Source organism: Babylonia areolata, chromosome 6, assembly GCF_041734735.1.
Source record: "Babylonia areolata isolate BAREFJ2019XMU chromosome 6, ASM4173473v1, whole genome shotgun sequence".
Lineage (NCBI taxonomy): Eukaryota > Metazoa > Mollusca > Gastropoda > Neogastropoda > Buccinidae > Babylonia > Babylonia areolata.
Genome location: NC_134881.1, coordinates 875,101 through 889,045, shown reverse-complemented (window position 1 = coordinate 889,045; position 13,945 = coordinate 875,101). Strand labels below are relative to the sequence as shown.

Genomic DNA, 13,945 nt, shown 5'->3' with positions numbered 1-13,945 from the left:
CATGAAACGGAAGAATACTACTTTGAATACATTTAGATGTGTTTACATGTATTAATCGAAAACTGACATGTTATATATATAAAATTTAAAAAAAACGAAAGAAAACAGAAGGAAAAAAAAAGGTTTTTGGGTTTTTTGGCCTATGAAAAAGGCGTGTGAAAGCACAAAAACAAAACAAAACAAAACAAAACAAAAAAACACCACGTTCTGGTGCTCCATGACCTGCATGCAACTGAGGCCACACAAAAAACAAAAAACAAAAAAAACAAAATCTCAGATAAGAGGTTCTGTCAGGGTGACCGAATAATGACATTCCATCACTTCATAGATAAACCTTCTCTGATAAGAGGTTCTGTCAGGGTGACCAAATAATGACAATCCATCACTTCATAGATAAACCTTCTCTGATAAGAGGTTCTGTCAGGGTGACCAAATAATGACATTCCATCACTTCATAGGTAAGACTTGTACGGCTTCTTTGTCTCACTTGCTGCATAGACATCATGTAGACATCATGTTCAATGCATGAGACATACAAGTAGACTCCCCGCCCCCACCCCCTCGTAGCAAAATAGGTTGCAAAACATCATGCTCAGATGGCTGGATGAGAAATAACAAAGAATGATAATGAATGATAATAATAATGATGATAATGATGATAATAATAATAATACTAATTTATTATAATAAAAAAATGATGATGATGATGATAGAAATTGATATAGCGTCTTCCAACGCTCAAAGCGTTTTACAGTAACAACAAAAAGTAATTCCAAAGAAACAATAATATGGTATAGTTAAAAACGCAGAAATAACAAGTAACAAAAAAATCACACACACACGTGCGCACGCACGCACGAACGCACGCACGTGCGCACACACAACGCACCTACCCACCCCCACACTCAACGCCCTCCCCCCCCCCCCCACACACACACATCCGCACACACCCCCCCCCCCCCCCCGACACACACACACAAACCCACACACGGACAACCGCACTCACCATCCCTCTTTCTGTCCTCATGCACACACATCGCAATCAAGTGATCATTCTGGATGGAAATGGCACGTTCTTTAATGTTAGGGAAGGCATGGGCTTTAATCATCGTAATGGTTAAAGAGGTGTGTTATCAGGTCTGACCTGAAACACTCTAGGGACTTACTGTGTCGGAGAGAGTATGGTAGAGAGTTCCAGAGCTTTTGAGAAAGACAAAGCTCGTTGGCCATGCTGTTTGCCGGAAATACGAGCAAGTTGAAAGAATCCAGTGGCAGCAGAGGATCGAAGGGCTTTGGAGGAAAGGTATTTATGGAGAAGTTCACATAGATACTGAGGAGTAGAGCCTGTGATAACTGTAATAATTATTTGACGGGTAACGCTGTGCACTAGTGGTTTGAAGTCGTGTACCTGTGTCCATTGCGAGGAATAAAAATCACTATTTATCGTCCGTCATCTTACGCTAAGATTTTCATTCATAATCTGCCGTCAAGTATTGGATTCATTTGGCTGTCAAACCAGAACGCTTTGTTATGATTCCATAACATAACCATGGTGATATGCAAACGATACCCCTTTCTAACGTTAGCGTCAGCTATCCAGCACATGAATCAGTAGGCATGCTAGTGTATCATCCTGTTGAAGGATCCCTTTCATTGTTCTTATCCTCTCTTCTTTACATTTACAATCGTTCCCTTCCTCTCAGATCTTGTCGAGAAAAGCAACGTGGAGTCCCCCAAGTCTCTGCAAAGACATTTGATCAAAAAGACGTTTGAGCACCTTTGGAACTTTCTTTTTCTTGATCTCAGTCATTCAGAGTTGAAATTTCAGGGCTGCCGATACTCGTCGTATCTTTCAACTTTTGAAGCAAAAGTTGAAACGAAACTGTTTATAAATGTTGACAGGGTAGCCGGGTGATCAGCTGTCTCCTATTTTCACCCCTAACAAGAGAGGCAAGGCCTTCAAGACTCACTTGTGATACACTTAAAAAAATAAGATAAATAAAGGCGATAAATCGATTGCGGTATTCCAAGTGATAATCGATTACGGTATTCCAAGTGATAACGATGTATAAATCATATCATTTTGGTGTATCTTGGGCATTTAAAAATTCTCTAAGGGCAATTAAGAATTCTTTTTTGTCCGCTGTAAAGGAGACGTGGCTATCGCCGCAATCACACTACAACATTTAGCCGTTTTTCTCTGGATCTAGATAGATGTACAAGTTTAGTTACACCCGTTAATGATACGGGAAACACGACTTAATTCGGGACACTTACAAACTATTATTGGTATGACTGTGAAGATTTTTCCTACGATTTTTTAGCAAACGTTGGTATTGACGGACAAAGTATTTCCAGAGAAAATGGCAATGTCAAAGTTTACCACAGACACACAGACATAAATACATGCACGCATACATACAGACAGGCAGACACACACACACACACACACACACGCCACACACACACACACACACACACACACACACACACACACACACACACACAGACAACCGAACACCGGGTTAAAACATAAACTCACTTTGTTTACACAAGTGAGTCAAAAACACTCTATGGTGTGTGTGTGTGTGTGTGTGTGTGTGTGTGTGTAAGGCATACTTAGTGGCTATTTTTATGCGTGATGATCCATATTTATTTCCAATCTGAATTATTGCCACAGATGTCAATTTGTGCTTTTGAACGTTCTTCTGGCCGAGAGAGTTGGGATGTAACTTGGGCAAGACACCCTCCACTATAATCAAATTATGTACTATTTAGTCGGAACAACAGTTACCTCATCTGCTATTCTGATGGTCAGAGCCGAACACATCTGAATATCATACAGTGTTGTGTATCATTATTATACCCAGAAATAAACACACATTACTCAGTATGGTAGATTTAATGAAAAAGGCATTTCCGCATCTCTTTTTTTTCTTTCATATTTTCTGTTCTTTCTTTTCTCTGACTTCAAAGTTGCAAGGCGGTACATATGACAGATAAACGAAGAGACAGAATTCAAAGCGATCGCTGTTTCTGTTCGTGTGACCAACGAAATCCTTGGAGATACTGTCTTGCTTGGTGGCTGTTCAATGTCAATCTGTCTGATGTCGAGAGCTGTTTACCAGCTTCAACCTGTATAACCAGCAGAGAACAGAGCAACTCAAAAACGCTGAAGATTTTACGGTTCTTTATTCACGTCGATGTCAAATCGATCCACGGATACAGACTGCGTTCCTTCAGCACATCGTCAGCGGGTCTGGCCTGTTCAGCTTCAGGAGGAGGCATGAGGACGAAGACCAAACACATTCACAAGGGTCTGGAACCTGCAACACAATTCACACAGTTCAGCTAACGTGGAGCCCGGGACAGGTAACTGAGCTAAGGCCTGTAGGCTGGCACTGACCACACATCAACCATTCACTTCAAGTCATATAACTAAGGCCTGTAGGCTGGCACTGACCACACATCAACCATTCACTTCAAGTCATATAACTAAGGCCTGTAGGCTGGCACTGAACAGACGTCAACCATTCACTTCAAGTCATATAACTAAGCTAAGGTCTCTAGACTGGCACTGACCAGACGTCAACCATTCACTTCAAGTCATATAACTAAGCTAAGGCCTGTAGGCTGGCACTGAACAGACGTCAACCATTCACTTCAAGTCATATAACTAAGCTAAGGTCTCTAGACTGGCACTGACCAGACGTCAACCATTCACTTCAAGTCATATAACTAAGCTAAGGCCTGTAGGCTGGCACTGAACAGACGTCAACCATTCACTTCAAGTCATATAACTAAGCTAAGGTCTCTAGACTGGCACTGACCAGACGTCAACCATTCACTTCAAGTCATATAACTAAGCTAAGGTCTCTAGACTGGCACTGACCAGACGTCAACCATTCACTTCAAGTCATATAACTAAGCTAAGGTCTCTAGACTGGCACTGACCACACATTTGTTCTTTTTACACTGTACACAAATGACTGCAGAGGCACGGAGGAAACTCCTGTCATAAAATATTCCGATGATTCAGCAATTGAAGATCTGTCCAACTCTGATGCTATTTATTTCAGTGAAATTAAAAAGTTCTGTTCCTGGTGTGAGAAAAACTATCTGGATCTCAACGTATTGAAAACAAAAGAAATGTTAATAGATTTTCGGAAAGACCCCTTGCCTGTAGCTAACCTTGTTATTGATGGTCAAACAGTGGAGAGGGTCAATGAATATAGATATTTAGGGACCATCTTAGACAATAAGCTGACTTTTGACAGAAATGTTGATTCCATTCATAAGAAATGTCAATCTAGAATTTTTTGTTTACAGAAGCTTAGAAATGTTGGTATAAATTCAAATATTCTTCAAAGTTATTATCGATGTTGTATCGAGTCCGTGCTCACAGTTTCATTTATGTGCTGGTATGGAAGTTTGGGAGTGAGGAGTAAGCGTGTTTTGAACGATGTCATGAGTGTATGCAGTAAAATTGTGGGAGTGAAACAAGCTAGTATGCAAGAGCTGTATGAAAGTCGAGTGGTTAAAAAAAGCAGGCAGATAGCAACTGACGACACCCATATTTTAGCAAAGTATTATGAGCTGTTGCCATCAGGACGACGCTACAGAACTTTTAAGTTGAAATCCAGAGCTCTGAAGACTTTTATTTCACGTTCAATCCACCTTTTAAATTTTTGAGAACTGTGTGTGTGTGTGTGTGTGTGTGTGCGCGCGCGCGCGCACTCTCATGTGAGACGTGTGAAAGTCCGTGCATGATAGGCTGTACCTTGTTCTAATTGTGGTGTGTGTGTGTGTGTGTGTGTGTGTGTGTGTGTGTGTGTGTGTGTGTGTGTGTGTTACTGAGCTTAAAACGTGACAATTGGTTATAATGAATGTGCAATATGTAGGAAGAATAATGTGCAATATGCAGGATGAATGTACAGTGGAATATGTCTAATGCTAACGTTCATATTCTAAATATATTTGTTTAATAATTACGATGTAATAATTATTTGCAATGTTTTTAAAAGCGAATATGTGAAATGCTTTTATTTGAGAACATATGTTTATTACTCTTGTTTAATCAAGTTATCCGTGTGTGTGTGTGTGTGGGGAGGGGGGGGGGGTGCGGGTGTGTGCTGATTATCTGGTTGTGGTTTTCCGCAATTCATCTTTATTCTTATCTTATCTGTCTATTATAATCAATGTGCAGTATAGTAGGCTATGTTTATAATTATATTCAAATAATGTTTCTTAATTCTTTCTGTTTTTACATTAAGAATACTAGTTATTACCTGCATTGTGTGTGGATGTATGTATGAAACGATGTATGTGATATTTTTTACATTTGAATCTTCGTAATATTTGTAGGGGCTGTTGTTGGCTTTTACAGTTATGGTCTCCATGTTGTTTACTTGTCTATGTTGTGATAATGCACCTGACCAAATTTCTCCAGTTGGAGATAATAAAGTTATTCTTATCTTATCTTATCTTATCTTATCAACCATTCACTTCAAGTCATATAACTAAGGCCTGTAGGCTGGCATTGACCACACATCAACCATTCACTTCAAGTCATATAACTAAGGCCTGTAGACTGGCATTGACCACACATCAACCATTCACTTCAAGTCATATAACTAAGGCCTCTAGGCTGGCATTGACCACACATCAACCATTCACTTCAAGTCATATAACTAAGGCCTGTAGGCTGGCATTGACCAGACATCAACCATTCACTTCAAGTCATATAACTAAGGCCTGTAGACTGGCACTGACCACACATCAACCATTCACTTCAAGTCATATAACTAAGGCCTCTAGACTGGCACTGACCACACATCAACCATTCACTTCAAGTCATATAACTAAGGCCTGTAGACTGGCATTGACCACACATCAACCATTCACTTCAAGTCATATAACTAAGGCCTGTAGACTGGCACTGACCAGACATCAACCATTCACTTCAAGTCATATAACTAAGGCCTGTAGACTGGCACTGACCAGACATCAACCAGTCACTTCAAGTCATATGCTCAAGGAGGTTCATTGCGTTCCAACAAAATTTAATCCGTTACACCACATCTGCTAGGCAGATGGTTGGCCAGCAGCGTAACCCAACGCGCTTAGTCATACCTTGAGGGAAAATGAAATAAGACAAATAAAAAGATAAATGAATAAGTACATAACTGGATAAATGAATAAATAGATAAACGGCTGAATAAATAAATAAATAAATAATAAACAAAGAAGTAAATAAATAAGAAATGAATAAACAAATGAATAAATAATAAAACATATGTACATGTTTTAGTACATCAGTACTTAACTACATTTCAGACATCTTCAAGACCATCTGCAGACAGAAGATGGCCTAGTTACTTTATTTATTTGTTTAGCCTAGAGGTAACGCGTCCGCCTAGGAAGCGAGAGAATCTGAGCGCACTGGTTCGAATCACGGCTCAGCTGCCGATATTTTCTTCCCCTCCACTAGACCTTGAGTGGTGGTCTGGACGCTAGTCATTCGGATGAGACGATAAACCGAGGTCCCGTGTGCAGCATGCACTTAGCGCACATAAAAGAACCCACGGCAACAAAAGGGTTGTTCCTGGCAAAATTCTGTAGAAAAATCCACTTCGATAGGAAAAACAAATAAAACTGCACACAGAAAAAAAATACAAAAAATGGGTGGCGCTGTCAGTGTAGCGACGCGCTCTCCCTGGGGAGAGCAGCCCAAATTTCACAGAGAGAAATATGTTGTGAAAAAAAGAAATACAAATACAAATCTTCAAAATTATTACAATCATAGCATGCAGGCTTCCGTCTTTGTAAAAATGTCTATACACCAGCAGAGCAAAGAGCTGTCATACATGATAGTTGTCATGGTGTGAGTTGTTCATTCCCCTCCATGCAGGGAGCACTTGTCACAGTCATCAGCGTTGGTCAAGTCCGGCATGGGCCGACATGGGAGGGACGTGGTGGTGGGTTCCACTCCAGGGGCCAAATTCAAGACAAAACTCACTTTGCCTTGAGGCAAGTCGCCTTTGACATGGTAGGGACCCGCGGGTACAGTTTATCTTGAAGGTAAAGTTATCTTCGTATTCACGACACGCGCGGTGCACTCAGGCAGCTAACCATCGTCTATGATTGAAGATTCCTGTGATTCTCTTCTGCGCATGCTCTTTTACTATTCACCGCAGAGCATCGTGGACAGAGTTGGCACAAGACGTGCACCGCACAGCATTGTGGAGAGAGTTGGCACAAGACGTGCACCGCAGAGCATTGTGGAGAGAGTTGGCACAAGACGTGCACCGCAGAGCATTGTGGAGAGAGTTGGCACAAGACGTGCACCGCAGAGCATTGTGGAGAGAGTTGGCACAAGACGTGCACCGCAGAGCATTGTGGAGAGAGTTGGCACAAGACGTGCACCGCAGAGCATTGTGGAGAGAGTTGGCACAAGACGTGCACCGCAGAGCATTGTGGAGAGAGTTGGCACAAGACGTGCACTGCAGAGCATTGTGGAGAGAGTTGGCACAAGACGTGCACCGCAGAGCATTGTGGAGAGAGTTGGCACAAGACGTGCACCGCAGAGCATTGTGGAGAGAGTTGCACCGCAGAGCATCGTGGACAGAGTTGGCACAAGACGTGCACCGCAGAGCATTGTGGAGAGAGTTGGCACAAGACGTGCACGGCAGAGCATTGTGGAGAGAGTTGCACTGCAGAGCATTATGGAGAGAGTTGGCACAAGACGTGCACGGCAGAGCATTGTGGAGAGAGTTGCACTGCAGAGCATTATGGAGAGAGTTGGCACAAGACGTGCACGGCAGAGCATTGTGGAGAGAGTTGCACTGCAGAGCATTATGGAGAGAGTTGGCACAAGACGTGCACTGCAGAGCATTGTGGAGAGAGTTGCACCGCAGAGCATTGTGGAGAGAGTTGGCACAAGAGGTGCACTGCAGAGCATTGTGGAGAGAGTTGCACTGCAGAGCATTGTGGAGAGAGTTGGCACAAGACGTGCACAGCAGAGCATTGTGGAGAGAGTTGGCACAGCAGAGCATTATGGAGAGAGTTGCACCGCAGAGCATTGTGGAGAGAGTTGGCACAAGAGGTGCACCGCAGAGCATTATGGAGAGAGTTGGCACAAGAGGTGCACCACAGAGCATTGTGGAGAGAGTTGGCACAAGACGTGTACCGCAGAGCATTGTGGAGAGAGTTGGCACAGCAGAGCATTATGGAGAGAGTTGGCACAAGAGGTGCACCGCAGAGCATTATGGAGAGAGTTGGCACAAGAGGTGCACCACAGAGCATTGTGGAGAGAGTTGGCACAGCAGAGCATTGTGAAGAGAGTTGGCACAAGAGGTGCACCGCAGAGCATTGTGGAGAGAGTTGGCACAGCAGAGCATTGTGAAGAGAGTTGGCACAAGACGTGCACAGCAGAGCATTGTGGAGAGAGTTGGCACAAGAGGTGCTGTCGGAAAGCACCCTGTTTATCACCAACAAAATCAGCGCTACAAAACCCGCGGGTAGACTCGAGTGTTCCTGATACCAGACATTGCTTACCCCCGGGCAGTTTGCCTTGCTTCAGGTAATTTGCCCACAGGCAGTTTGCCTTGCTTCAGGTAATTTGCCCACAGGCAGTTTGCCTTGCTTCAGGTAATTTGCCCGCAGGTACAGCTTTACCCACAGGCAGTTTGCCTTGCTTCAGGTAATTTGCCCGCAGGTACAGCTTTACCCACAGGCAGTTTGCCTTGCTTCAGGTAATTTGCCCGCAGGTACAGCTTTACCCCCGGGCAGTTTGCCTTGCTTCAGGTAATTTGCCCACAGGCAGTTTGCCTTGCTTCAGATACTTTGCCCACAGGCAGTTTGCCTTGCTTCAGATACTTTGCCCACAGGCAGTTTGCCTTGCTTCAGATACTTTGCCCACAGGCAGTTTGCCTTGCTTCAGGTACTTTGCCCACAGGCAGTTTGCCTTGCTTCAGGTACTTTGCCCACAGGCAGTTTGCCTTGCTTCAGATACTTTGCCCACAGGCAGTTTGCCTTGCTTCAGGTACTTTGCCCACAGGCAGTTTGCCTTGCTTCAGGTACTTTGCCCACAACTTTACCTGCAGGCACAATGGTCTCTTAAGGCACAGGATGGGACTGGGGGATACTAACAAAGTCTGGCTCACTCAATACAGCAATTAATCCCGTCAGCAGATGGTGTACTGCATATGTAGAATCCAAACAGGCACCACTGAACACTTCGGAAGTGACGCTGCTGTGTCGCCTCTGTTGTGTTGCCTAGTGGCGACAGTTCCCAGTGAGGTGCTGGCACTGAGTCCAGTGACGGAACGAGTATTGTAGCGGATTAGGGATTAGGCTGAAGCCACTGAGGCTGCATGGGGGATTAGGGATTAGGGGTGAGGCTGAAGCCACTGAGGCTGCATGGGAGATGGGGCTACAGGAAAATAAAAGCACACCATAAAAATAAAACCAGTAGCGTAACCCAGCGTGTTGAGTCCTGCTTTAAGGGAAAATAAAATAAAACAAAATAAAATAAAAATGAAAATAAATAAATAAAGTAACTATATAAATAAATAGATGAATAGATGGGGAAAAATACAACAAAGCAATAGACAAATAGATAAATAAATAATTAAGACTCACGATCGGCACAGAGGGCTGCAGACTTTGTGGATCAGGTGAGACTCATCCACGGTGAAGACGTTGTGACAGGTGGCCTCACACTGCTGTTCCGAGGCGTCCGATCCCACCTTGTCCAGGATCTCCTGAACCTTATTTTTGATGAACTGAATGTCGATCAGGTCTGCACACCGACCACTGGATCCGTCAAGGATGGTCACGAAGAAGAATAAGAACAACAACAACAACTACTACAAGAACTACAAGAAGAAGAAAAAGAACAACAACAACAACTACTACAAGAACTACAAGAAGAAGAAAAAGAACAAGGACAAGGTCAAGAAAAAGAAGAAGAACCTGCTGCTGATGATGATAAAGGTGATAATGGTGAAGACAAAAACCGTGACAAGACTGAGGCAATGGTGGTAGTGGTGGTTGTAGTGGTAGTGGTGGTTGTAGTGGTAGTGGTGGTTGTAGTGAGTGATGGTTGTAGTGAGTGGTGGTTGTAGTGAGAGTGGTGGTTGTAGTGAGTGGTGGTTGTAGTGGTAGCGGTGGTTGTAGTGAGAGTGGTGGTTGTAGTAGTAGTGGTGGTTGTAGTGAGTGGTGGTTGTAGTGAGTGGTGGTTGTAGTGAGTGTGGTTGTTGTAGTGGTAGTGGTTGTTGTAGTGAGTGGTGGTTGTAGTGAGAGTGGTGGTTGTAGTGAGTGGTGGTTGTAGTGGTAGTGGTTGTTGTAGTGAGTGGTGGTTGTAGTGAGAGTGGTGGTTGTAGTGAGTGGTGGTTGTAGTGGTAGTGGTTGTTGTAGTGAGTGGTGGTTGTAGTGGTAGTGGTGGTTGTAGTGATAGTGGTGGTTGTAGTGAGTGGTGGTTGTAGTGGTAGTGGTTGTTGTAGTGAGTGGTGGTTGTAGTGAGTGTGGTTGTTGTAGTGGTAGTGGTTGTTGTAGTGAGTGGTGGTTGTAGTGGTAGTGGTTGTTGTAGTGAGTGGTGGTTGTAGTGAGTGGTGGTTGTAGTGAGAGTGGTGGTTGTAGTGATAGTGGTGGTTGTAGTGAGTGGTGGTTGTACTGGTAGTGGTGGTTGTAGTGGTAGTGGTTGTAGTGGTAGTGGTTGTTGTAGTGAGTGGTGGTTGTAGTGAGAGTGGTGGTTGTAGTGATAGTGGTGGTTGTAGTGAGTGGTGGTTGTACTGGTAGTGGTGGTTGTAGTGGTAGTGGTTGTTGTAGTGAGTGGTGGTTGTAGTGAGTGGTGGTTGTAGTGGTAGTGGTGGTTGTAGTGAGTGGTGGTTGTAGTGAGTGGTGGTTGTAGTGAGTGGTAGTTGTAGTGATAGTGGTGGTTGTAGTGAGTGGTGGTTGTAGTGGTAGTGGTGGTTGTAGTGAGTGGTGGTTGTAGTGAGTGGTAGTTGTAGTGAGAGTGGTTGTTGTAGTGGTAGTGGTGGTTGTAGTGAGTGGTGGTTGTAGTGATAGTGGTGGTTGTAGTGAGAGTGGTTGTTGTAGTGAGTGGTGGTTGTAGTGAGAGTGGTTGTTGTAGTGAGAGTGGTGGTTGTAGTGAGAGTGGTTGTTGTAGTGAGTGGTGGTTGTAGTGAGAGTGGTGGTTGTAGTGAGTGGTTGTTGTAGTGAGAGTGGTGGTTGTAGTGAGTGGTTGTTGTAGTGAGAGTGGTGGTTGTAGTGAGTGGTGGTTGTAGTGAGAGTGGTTGTTGTAGTGAGTGGTGGTTGTAGTGAGAGTGGTGGTTGTAGTGAGAGTGGTGGTTGTAGTGAGTGGTGGTTGTAGTGAGTGGTAGTTGTAGTGAGAGTGGTGGTTGTAGTGAGTGGTGGTTGTAGTGATAGTGGTGGTTGTAGTGAGTGGTAGTTGTAGTGATAGTGGTGGTTGTAATGAGTGGTGGTTGTAGTGATAGTGGTGGTTGTAGTGAGTGGTAGTTGTAGTGATAGTGGTGGTTGTAATGAGTGGTGGTTGTAGTGATAGTGGTGGTTGTAGTGAGTGGTGGTTGTAGTGAGAGTGGTGGTTGTAGTGAGTGGTTGTTGTTGTAGTGAGTGGTGGTTGTAGTGATAGTGGTTGTTGTAGTGAGTGGTGGTTGTAGTGATAGTGGTGGTTGTAGTGAGTGGTGGTTGTAGTGAGAGTGGTGGTTGTAGTGAGAGTGGTGGTTGTAGTGAGTGGTGGTTGTTGTAGTGAGTGGTTGTTGTAGTGGTAGCGGTGGTTGTAGTGAGTGGTGGTTGTTGTAGTGAGTGGTTGTTGTAGTGATAGTGGTGGTTGTAGTGAGTGGTGGTTGTAGTGGTAGTGGTGGTTGTAGTGAGAGTGGTGGTTGTAGTGAGTGGTGGTTGTAGTGAGTGGTAGTTGTAGTGATAGTGGTGGTTGTAATGAGTGGTGGTTGTAGTGATAGTGGTGGTTGTAGTGAGTGGTAGTTGTAGTGATAGTGGTGGTTGTAATGAGTGGTGGTTGTAGTGAGAGTGGTGGTTGTAGTGAGTGGTAGTTGTAGTGATAGTGGTGGTTGTAATGAGTAGTGGTTGTAGTGATAGTGGTGGTTGTAGTGAGTGGTGGTTGTAGTGATAGTGGTGGTTGTAGTGAGTGGTGGTTGTAGTGAGAGTGGTGGTTGTAGTGAGTGGTAGTTGTAGTGAGAGTGGTAGTTGTAGTGGTAGTGGTTGTTGTAGTGAGTGGTGGTTGTAGTGAGAGTAGTGGTTGTAGTGAGAGTGGTGGTTGTAGTGAGTGGTGGTTGTAGTGAGTGGTAGTTGTAGTGATAGTGGTGGTTGTAGTGATAGTGGTGGTTGTAGTGAGTGGTAGTTGTAGTGGTAGTGGTGGTTGTAGTGAGTGGTGGTTGTAGTGAGTGGTGGCTATAGTAAGTAGTGGTTGTAGTGATAGTGGTGGTTGTAGTGAGTGGTGGTTGTAGTGAGTGGTGGTTGTAGTGAGAGTGGTGGTTGTAGTGAGTGGTGGTTGTTGTAGTGAGTGGTTGTTGTAGTGGTAGCGGTGGTTGTAGTGAGTGGTGGTTGTAGTGGTAGTGGTGGTTGTAGTGAGAGTGGTGGTTGTAGTGAGTGGTGGCTATAGTAAGTAGTGGTTGTAGTGAGTGGTGGTTGTAGTGAGTGGTGGTTGTAGTGAGTGGTGGTTGTAGTGAGTGGTGGTTGTAGTGAGAGTGGTGGTTGTAGTGAGAGTGGTGGTTGTAGTGAGTGGTGGTTGTTGTAGTGAGTGGTGGTTGTAGTGGTAGTGGTGGTTGTAGTGAGTGGTGGTTGTAGTGGTAGTGGTGGTTGTAGTGAGAGTGGTGGTTGTAGTGAGTGGTGGTTGTAGTGAGTGGTAGTTGTAGTGATAGTGGTGGTTGTAATGAGTGGTGGTTGTAGTGATAGTGGTGGTTGTAGTGAGTGGTGGTTGTAGTGAGAGTGGTGGTTGTAGTGAGTGGTAGTTGTAGTGATAGTGGTGGTTGTAATGAGTGGTGGTTGTAGTGATAGTGGTGGTTGTAGTGAGTGGTGGTTGTAGTGATAGTGGTGGTTGTAGTGAGTGGTGGTTGTAGTGAGAGTGGTAGTTGTAGTGGTAGTGGTTGTTGTAGTGAGTGGTGGTTGTAGTGAGAGTGGTGGTTGTAGTGAGAGTGGTGGTTGTAGTGAGAGTGGTTGTTGTAGTGAGTGGTGGTTGTAGTGAGTGGTAGTTGTAGTGATAGTGGTGGTTGTAATGAGTGGTGGTTGTAGTGAGTGGTAGTTGTAGTGGTAGTGGTGGTTGTAGTGAGTGGTGGTTGTAGTGAGTGGTGGCTATAGTAAGTAGTGGTTGTAGTGATAGTGGTGGTTGTAGTGATAGTGGTGGTTGTAGTGAGTGGTGGTTGTAGTGAGAGTGGTGTTGTAGTGATAGTGGTGGTTGTAGTGAGTGGTGGTTGTAGTGAGTGGTGGTTGTAGTGAGAGTGGTGGTTGTAGTGAGTGGTGGTTGTAGTGGTAGTGGTGGTTGTAGTGGTAGTGGTGGTTGTAGTGTGTGGTGGTTGTAATGAGTGGTAGTTGTAGTGGTAGTGGTGGTTGTAGTGAGAGTGGTGGTTGTAGTGAGAGTGGTGGTTGTAGTGAGTGGTGGTTGTAGTGAGTGGTGGTTCTAGTGAGAGTGGTAGTTGTAGTGAGTGGTGGTTGTAGTGAGTGGTGATACGATGAAGTGGTTATGACCTGAGATGATTGATGACAATGATGATACAGCGCAAAGTAGAACGTGTAACGCAAGACGTTGCTACCTAACATAAAGAAAATCAGTCAGATATAGTACAAACCAACACAATGCAATAGAATATATCAATATGTAACACACAATGACATCTTACTACAGCACAACACATGGAAACGAAATACCAGGCCACAGTGTAGTATTACACAAAACATTTACTGCTTTCTA

At 44.2% G+C, this 13,945-nt stretch overlaps 1 protein-coding gene across 1 annotated transcript in view; it reads right to left on the bottom strand.

Moving 5' to 3' along the window:
• Nucleotides 1-3,175: 3,175 nt before the first annotated feature.
• LOC143282634 (uncharacterized) overlaps nt 3,176-13,945 on the bottom strand; it is a 13,858-nt gene continuing 3,088 nt past the window's right edge. The window contains exons 4-5 of the mRNA XM_076588282.1: nt 9,643-9,802; nt 3,176-3,326 (exon numbers count right to left, since the gene is read on the bottom strand). Coding sequence (XP_076444397.1) covers nt 3,275-3,326; nt 9,643-9,802 — 212 coding nt within the window. The 3' untranslated portion in view covers nt 3,176-3,274. The remainder of the gene's footprint in view (nt 3,327-9,642; nt 9,803-13,945) is intronic.